An 8880-nucleotide genomic window follows, 5' to 3' on the forward strand; every position below is an offset into this window, starting at 1 on the left:
CCTTCAAACCTTTAGACCCCAGGCTTAGGGGCATGAGAAGGGTGTCCAAGTTGAAGGTGGCCGGGGTCCCTGATTGTGGAGAACACCAGCGCCCCCCAGCTCCCGCTCCTCGTCCCCCAGACTGGCACTCCTCTCTTCAGGTCTAATGTGCCTGGTACCCGGGGTGCACACCCTTAGAGGGCCTGTTCCTGCCAGGCCGAGAACCCGCCAGGGTCTAGGCACCCCCACCGCGTCCCAGCCCCTCACAGCCGGCCGCGCAGGCGGGCTGCAGCCCTGCCCAGCCGCGATCTCGGGCGCGCTCCCCCTGCGGGGAGAGTTGCGGGGGGACCCTGCGGCACCCCCGAGGCGCCCAGGATAGCCCGGGCGGGGAGGAAGGGGGCCGGGGCGCCCCCACCCCACCCCACCCCACCCGCTCCCCCGCCAGCCCGCGGCGCCTCCCAGTCCCCGCCCCCGGCCCGAGCGCCCGGTCCGCCGCTTCCTGCCCCCACCCGCCGCCCCGCGCTATTTAAGGCGCCCCCGCCGGCCGGCGCCGTCCAGCGGGGCTCGCAGGCCATCGCGCGTCCCACGCCACCTGGGCTGGCCGGCAGGCAGGCGGTGAGTTGAGCTGGGCTGGGCTGGGCAGCGGGAGTGGGAGGGGGACCACCTGTCAGCGACATAGTGGGCAGGGGACGCCGCGTGCCACCTGCCAGGGTCTGGTGGAAAGGGCCCAGCCCCCCCCCGCCCCCCGCCCCCCGCAGCCTGCCTCCCCTCCTTTGACTTCTTCTACCGGTGGGGAGGTGGGTCCCGAGTGTTGTTCTGGGGGAGACATCCAGGCACCGTGAGAGAGCATCCAGCATCGTGAGACCATCCCCCATCCAAGCTCCCGGCTCAGAGGAGGGGCCGACTAGAACCCAGGTCAGGGCAGGAGCCTGGCTAAGAGCCTTTTCCCCCTTCCCACACTGAGCCTTCCTTCCCTCCAGGCCCCCCTCATATGTCCCCCACCCAGCTTCTCTCCAGACCCTGCACCCCCCACCCAGTTCCTCTTCAGACCCTGTGCCCCCCACCCAGCTCCTCTCCGGACCCTGCGCCCCCCCACCCAGCTCCTCTTCAGACCCTGTGCCCCCCACCCAGCTCCTCTCCGGACCCTGCGCCCCCCCACCCAGCTCCTCTCCGGACCCTGCGCCCCCCCACCCAGCTTCTCTTCAGACCCTGTGCCCCCCACCAGGCTCCTCTCCAGAGGCTAGAGGCAGCCACAGCTGCGGGTGCTCAGAGGGGCGGGTTAACCCTCCACGCGGGAGGTGCTGACAGGTGGAGCCAGTGCAGGTGCGACCTTTCCACCACAGCCCCCACCTACCCTCCAGCACAAGCTCAAGGTTAGCTGAGAAGCCAGTGGGGAGAGGGGTGATATGGCAGGAAGCAGGGACACCCCCCACCCTCCCAAGTGTATGTACACACAGTCAGAAACAAGCATTTGGGGCAAAGCGAGAGGGATTCATTCCCACTGTGTTCTGTGAGAAGGTGCTGGAATTGTTTGTGGGCTCAGGCCCTCGTCCTGACCACACCTCCTACAGCTGTGATCTTCCTGGGACTCCAGCTGGGAACCCTTGGACATGGTCAGGGAGTCAAGCATCACAGCGGGGGCCTGGTTGCACCCCTGTAGAGTTCAGCAGCCCCATGCAGAGATCGACATATTATTTCCCCACCACTCTGCTGGGTGTGACGTCCTGGCCAGTCCCTACCCCCATCTTGATCCTCAGTTTCCCTATCAGGAAGATGGGCAGGGGGAACTCTCTGCAAGTGTGTTGCTGGGGTGAGCTGAAGTCACCAGATGACCGTGTCTCTGTCTGTCTCTCTGTCTGCAGTCGGAGGCCCGGGAGCCATGGGCGACTGGGGCTTCCTGGAGAAGCTGCTGGACCAGGTCCAGGAGCACTCGACTGTGGTGGGCAAGATCTGGCTGACGGTGCTCTTCGTCTTCCGCATCCTCATCCTGGGCCTGGCCGGCGAGTCGGTGTGGGGTGACGAACAGTCCGACTTCGAGTGTAACACGGCCCAGCCGGGCTGCACCAACGTCTGCTATGACCAGGCCTTCCCCATCTCCCACATCCGCTACTGGGTGCTGCAGTTCCTCTTCGTCAGCACCCCCACCCTGGTCTACCTGGGCCACGTCATCTACCTGTCCCGGCGCGAGGAGCGGCTGCGGCAGAAGGAGGGGGAGCTGCGGGCGCTGCCCGCCAAGGACCCCCAGGTGGAGCGGGCGCTGGCGGCCATCGAGCGGCAGATGGCCAAGATCTCCGTGGCCGAGGATGGCCGGCTGCGGATCCGCGGCGCGCTGATGGGCACCTACGTGGCCAGCGTGCTCTGCAAAAGCTTGCTCGAGGCAGGCTTCCTGTACGGCCAGTGGCGCCTCTACGGCTGGAACATGGAGCCCGTGTTTGTGTGCCAGCGCGCGCCCTGCCCCTACCTCGTGGACTGCTTCGTGTCGCGCCCCACGGAGAAGACCATCTTCATCATCTTCATGCTGGTGGTCGGACTCATCTCCCTGGTGCTCAACCTCCTGGAGCTGGTGTACCTGACGGGCCGCTGCCTGAGCCGGGGGGTGAGGGTCCGGCAGGGCAGGGAGGGCCCCCCAGCCCCGGCCCCGGGCTCAGAGCCTTACGCTGACCAGGTTTTCTTCTACCTCCCCATGGGCGAGGGGCCCTCGTCTCCCCCGTGCCCCACCTATAACGGGCTCTCCTCCGCCGAGCAGAACTGGGCCAACCTGACCACGGAGGAGCGGCTCACTGCTTCCCAGCCACCCCTCTTCCCGGACCCGGCGTCCCAGGATGGCAGGAAATCCCCTAGTCGCCCCAGCAGCTCTGCTTCTAAGAAGCAATATGTGTAGGGACCCTGGGGCTCATGTCACCCCAACAGAGAGGTCCCGGGATGTCTGGCAGCCTGGGGCGCCCTTCCTTGATGACACAGCCAGATGACTGGGGATGGGGGAGCGGGGAGAGGTGCTTGCTGGCCAGACACTCCTCATGACCTGATGGCAGGTTGTCCTGGAACATCTGGGGTCTTCCTGGTGGCCTAGGGTCACTGGTTTCCCTGCAGGTACAGGCAGAGTAGTTCTGGGGATCTGGGCAAAGGTGTTAGAGGTCTGCTGGCCTTTCTCACCTGTTCCTCAAAGCCCAGAGCCGATCCACCCCATCCCTGGAAGAGTCCCTTGGCCAGGACTGTCTGTGCTCTGACTAACCTGTCCTCAGAGAAAAAGGCTGGTAGAGGCTGCTGGGTCAGCCTTGCTCACACATGCAGCCTGGACTGGATCCCCCCACACCCTCACCCGGGGCACCTCCCTCCCTCCCCTCCCGCTGAAATAAACAGGCCTTGATCACAAGCCGGGTGTCTGTTTTTGTGGTGTGCCGCCAGGCAGAGTGGGGAGGAGTCTCCGGCTCTGCCCAGCTGTGAGGAGTCTCTGACCCTACCCAGTCTAGTCTCCTCGAGCCATTCTGCCTCTCACGGTGCCCTGCATCCTAACCCCCGCCACCCCACCGCCTTTGCAAATGTCCTGAGTGCGACCCTCTTCCCACCCCCACTTCTGTGGCATGGCCTGCGACATGCCACAGGCCACATCAGCAGCTGACCCCAGAGTCCCCGAGTCCTGCACACTCCAGCACCTGCATCCACTTCACCCGGATCTGGGGTATTGGGTGGGGAGAAAGTGTGTCCTTCCCCACCTTTGCCCTGTCTGCTCTGTCCCCCAGAGGGGTGACTAGAATGCCTTTGTGAGGTTGCCATCCCTCCCCGATGACAGTCAGGTGATAGCAGCACACAGTGGAGGGGACATTTGGGGTGAGTAGAGGAAGTAAATGTTGCCTCTGAGCGCCAAGGCCTACGGGGAGAACCACGAAGTTGAGTGGAAGCTCAACGGGAGCCTCGGCAGACATGGGTACCCAGGGAAACGGCAGAGCACTGGGGGCGAGGGGTGACTTAGGGTTCGAGGTACATTCTAGGCAGTGGGAGGTTTGGGTGAGATGAGCCCCCCGCTAGCAGGGCCTCATGTCTCTGTGCAGGCAGCACTGGGTGAGCTGGCGCTAACTTCCTACCCGGGCAGGCCTGGGGCTGCCGTCAGGGGACCAGCTCCAGCTCCCCAGCCCGTTGTTTCTCCGATAGTCACAACGCCTTTGCGGCAGGTTGGAAACAGCGCCCCTCTCCTAGTCGGGTGGGTCTCCTCACAGCCAGCCTTGAACTAACTTCCCTCACTTTTGCCCATCTGCCTGGGCGCTCCGTCTGATGAGTCTCAGGCTCTCCTCTGCAGTCCCCTCAGTGTTCTCCTGAGCCTTCTTCCAGGTCCTCAGACCCACCTGGCATGTTCCATCCTCTCCTCTGCCAGCCTGCAACACTCCTTCCCCCCACACTGTCCAGCCCTGCAAACTTCTCAGCACGCCTGCATCCCAGGAAAGACAGAAAGGTGAGAGCTGTTTAACTCCGGGGCTCACGTTTAACTGCTGCCTCTAACCTGCAGTGAGCCATCAGGTCTCTGTCAATCATCTCACTTCTCTGCTCAGTTTTCTCATCTATAAAAGAACACTGCCTGCCTCACCCGTGGCAAGAAATACAATAAGAAAACACATGTGAGTGTGCCTGACTCAGGGAAGTCACGTAATAAAATTTCTCTCATCCTCTGCAGCAAAACTTCCTTCAGGAAGCCCTCCTGCATTTCTGCTGCTAATCTCTCTCTCTCTCTCTCTCTCTCTCTCTCTCTCTCTCTCTCTCTCTCTCTCTCTCTCTCTCTCGATCTGGGCCACTGCTTAGGAGTTTATTATAAGATAGTATAAGATACCCCAGCAAGTCTGTAAGACTCCCCAAGGAAACTCTTACATTCCCATAGGTCTCATTCACTTGTCCATTCCATGAGAGATTGAACTGCACCAGGAAGGAAGTTGGCTACTCCCAGCTCACTCTAGGATGCAGAGGGTCTCTTGCAAATGATTCGCCCTCTCCAGAGTAAGAGGCCAATGGTGCCGGAGAGGTCAGTGTCTTAGATTTCCCTGGCCTGAGGCCCCAAGAGCCCATGTTTGTGGTCAGTATTTCCTGGCCCCCACCTCCCAGCCTGGAAAGGCAGAAACAGGTTTATTTGAGAACTTGGAGGAGGAGGGTAACTCCCTCTCTAAGTTGCTTGCTCTGAACTTGTGAGGGCTGTGACCAGAGCCTTAGCTCGTTGGGAAGAGTAGGGTTAGGTTCTAACCTAGGACCCCACAAACTCAGCACCATGGTAATCTAAATTAATAACAGATCACAGAAAGAGCCCTAGTCTGCAGTGAGGTGACCTGACATCTTCTGCCACACTCATTTGACTGTGACCCCTTCTGCTTAGTGAACCTCACTTTCCCCACTGTGAAAGGAAAGGAGTGGAGGTGAAGCCGGTGGGTGGTAATTAGATCTGAGGAGCGCTGTGGGGAGAACCTTGACCCCTACGCTGGGTCCTAGCTCATGAGTGATGGCTGGTCACAAATCAGATTGGGTCCTGTGACTTGAATTCATGTTGATCTGCTGAGGAGCAAAGAAATGGGTGGATCACGTGGGGTGCACTGGGAAGTCCACGCACTCCAAGGTCATCTTATCTGTGACGTGGGGGAGCATGTGAACATCACAGGCTGTGCAGGATAGAAAGTGTGGGCCGCATGAAGGCAAATCCCTTCCCACCCAGCATGCGGCCTCACTGGCCCCAGGGGCTGGCTGCAGGGGTGACCTCCAGGGCTTTTGTTTCCCTTTCCCACAAACTCCAAAAGGACTGAAAACGGCTCCTGGGACCTTCTTCCTCACCTCCAGCTACTCCCACCCCTGTTTTTGACCCAGAGGGTTGCTTGAGGTTCCAGTGTCTGTCCTTCCCCATCATGCCTTGCCCCCGCATATGGCAAAGTGCCATGTGGGTCGGTCCTGAGCCCACTCTGGGCTTGTTCCTCCATCTAACTGGACTCCAAAATGTTCTGACCAGCCTTTGGTTTATTGTTTTTTTGCTTGTTTTGGTGGTTGGTTGGTTTTTGAGAGACCACACCCCCACAATGCTCAGGGTTTCTTCCTAGCTCTGTGCAGAGGGGTCACTCCTGGCAGGGCTTCAGGGACTATATGTGATGGCAGGGGTGGAGCCTGGGTGAGCCACGTGCAAGGCAAGCACCTAACCACTGTGCTAGCTCTCTGGCCCCAACCTGCAGTTCATCTTCTTTCCTCTTAGTAAGTGCCATTCTCCCTTGGGCCCTATTAGAAATTGCACTGTGGTGTAGCTCTACTCAGAACCACTTTCCAAATGCTGTTTCCTTAAAGGAAAGACATTCCAAGTTAGTAGGTCAAAGCATAAATACTTAAATTAAAAATTTAGGGGCTTTTTTGGGTTGTGAAAGCTGTTCGTTGTGGCTGGTGAAGCGCAGAAATGCCTGAGCAAGTTACAAGATCCTCCTGCACAGACTGTCTCGGAGGGTCAGAGAGAGTGTGGGGGAGCTACAGCAGCAGGCCGCGAGCCCAAGGCTGTGGCTCCAGCCTCTGATCTGAGCCAGAGGTACCCACACCAGCACTCTGAAAAATGTGAAGAGGGAAGGAAGCTTGCTCTCTACAGAGAATAGAGCACGAGGGAGACTCCATGCAGAGTTAGAATGGGAACACCATAAAGAACGGAAAGGTTGGGGCTGGGGCAATAGTACATGTAACTGACCAGGGCTCAATTACATTGAGCCCTGGCATCCCATATGGTGCCCCAAGCCCCGCCAGGAGTGGTCCCTGAGTGCAGAATCAGGTCCCTGCGCTTCAGCAGGTGTGACTACCCAAACCCAACCAAAAAAAGAGGAAACAGAGAGAAATGAAGTGGATTTTTTTTTTTTTTGCTTTTTGGGTCACACCCGGCAATGCACAGGGGTTACTCCTGGCTCTGCGCTCAGGAATTACCCCTGGTGGTGCTCAGGGGACCATATGGGATGCTGGGAATCAAACCCAGGTGGGCTGCGTGCAAGGCAAACGCCCTACCCCCTGTGCTATTGCTCCAGCCCCTGAAGTGGATTTTTACGTACTGCAGGGCCAGATCCTCAAACATCACTCTCCCAAAAGCTCCCAAGATGCCAATCGTAGAGCAAGAGAGGTAAAGAGAGGATCTGACTCCACTCTAGGAAGCACCAGAAAGACTCTTTTAGGTGCTGGCTGCACATCAATCAACACCCAAAAGAGGAGTGACCCAGGTCAATGAGGAGGAAGAGCATGTGGGCAGAGGGAAGAGCATCCTCTGAGGCTTGAGGAAGGGAGAGACTCTACATACTCACTGCTCAAGATTGTTTTTGAGGAGCCAGAGTGATAGTAAACTGGATAAGGTGCTTGCCTTGCACGTAGCTGACCAGGATTCAATCTGTGGCACCACAATTCCTGGCTCAGGCGTGACCCTGAGAACAGAGCCAGGAGTAAGCCCTGGGCACAGCTAGGTGTGGCCCCCAAACAAAAAACAAATGACAATGACAGCAACAAAAAGAACAGCAAGATTTTTTTTCCAGATAAAAAACATTAAAAATCTTCAATAGTATTATATGAAAGTGCTCATTCTGAGGTACCCACACCAGCATTCTGAAAAATGTGTGATTCCAAATGGCAGGCTGGGGGTCGGGGTTAGAAGAGGGAACCTGAGAGCACTGGTCGAGGAAAATTGACACCAGTGGTGGGATTGGTACTAGAATATTGTATATTTAAAACCAACCATGAATAATTTTGTAAAACACAGTGTTTTCATGAAATATTTTTAAAATTTTTTATTAAAAATAATTTTATAAAATTTGTAATTTCTTGGGGCTGGAGCGATAGCACAGCAGTAGGGCGTTTGCCTTTCACGCAGCCAACATGGCTGACCCGAGTTCGATTCCTCCGCCCCTCTCGGAGAGCCCGGCAAGCTACCGAGAGTATCTCGCCCGCACGGCAGAGCCTGGCAAGCCCCCCGTGACGTATTCGATATGCCAGACACAGTAACAACAAGTCTCATGTTGGAGACGTTACTGGACCCGCTCGAGCAAATCGATGAACAATGGGAGGACTTATTATTATTATTTATTATTGTAATTCCTTGGGCTCCCTGTGGAAGATAGCTCAGTGGGTAGGGGTGTGTGCCTGACAGACACAAGGACCTAAGTTTGATTCCAGTACCACCCTGGGGGCGCCCAGCCCTGCTGGCCTGAGCAGCTTCGAATTCCTGGGCCAGAGCACTAAACCCAGCGGCTGATTATGGCCAGGAGTAGCCTCAGGTTCTCTGAGCACTGCTGGGGAGCCCATATTGTTTTCATTCCTTTATTAATCATGCAGCAGTTAATATATATATATAATATTTCCTTTCATCACAGAAGTTGGGGAACTTGTGGAGCAAGACATTTTACATTTTCTTCTCAGCACTTTTGTTTTTACTATTTCTGTTTCTACTATGAATTTGAGTGTTTGTTTTTAATTTTGTCTTTGGTGTTTTGGGGGCTAATATTTCTCGCCAGTTTTTATATCTTCCGATCAATTTGTGTAAGTGCTTTATAGAAAGAAAATATCAACTCTATTGGCATTTATTTTTATTTTTAAAAATCTCTGTGTTAATTTGTCCTCCTTAATATATATGTTAAATGTATCAATATTTTTCTTTCCAACTAGAATATAAAGATGGCCCATACTCTGGGAGAAATTAATTGCCCACCACTCATCTGACAAAAAGTTGATATGCAAGATATATAAAGCACTGGAACAATGCCATAAGAAAAAGAAATACTCAACCCTATCAAAAAAACATGGGAAAAGAGATGAACAGGAGCTTCTTCACAGAAAGAAAAATTTTTAAAGCCAAAAAGTGTGTGAAAAGATGCTCTATATCACTAATCATCAGGGAAATGCAAATCAAAACAACAATGAGATATCATCTCA

At 55.9% G+C, this 8880-nt stretch overlaps 1 protein-coding gene across 1 annotated transcript; it reads left to right on the top strand.

Moving 5' to 3' along the window:
* Positions 1–542: 542 nt before the first annotated feature.
* On the top strand, positions 543–3315 carry GJA4 (gap junction protein alpha 4). Its single transcript, XM_056123307.1, has 2 exons — positions 543–594; positions 1842–3315. The coding sequence occupies exon 2, from the start codon at positions 1859–1861 to the stop codon at positions 2858–2860; it is 1002 nt and encodes a 333-aa protein (XP_055979282.1). The 5' UTR covers positions 543–594; positions 1842–1858; the 3' UTR covers positions 2861–3315.
* Positions 3316–8880: the final 5565 nt, after the last annotated feature.

Source organism: Sorex fumeus, unplaced genomic scaffold, assembly GCF_029834395.1.
Source record: "Sorex fumeus unplaced genomic scaffold, SorFum_2.1 ptg000047l, whole genome shotgun sequence".
Lineage (NCBI taxonomy): Eukaryota > Metazoa > Chordata > Mammalia > Eulipotyphla > Soricidae > Sorex > Sorex fumeus.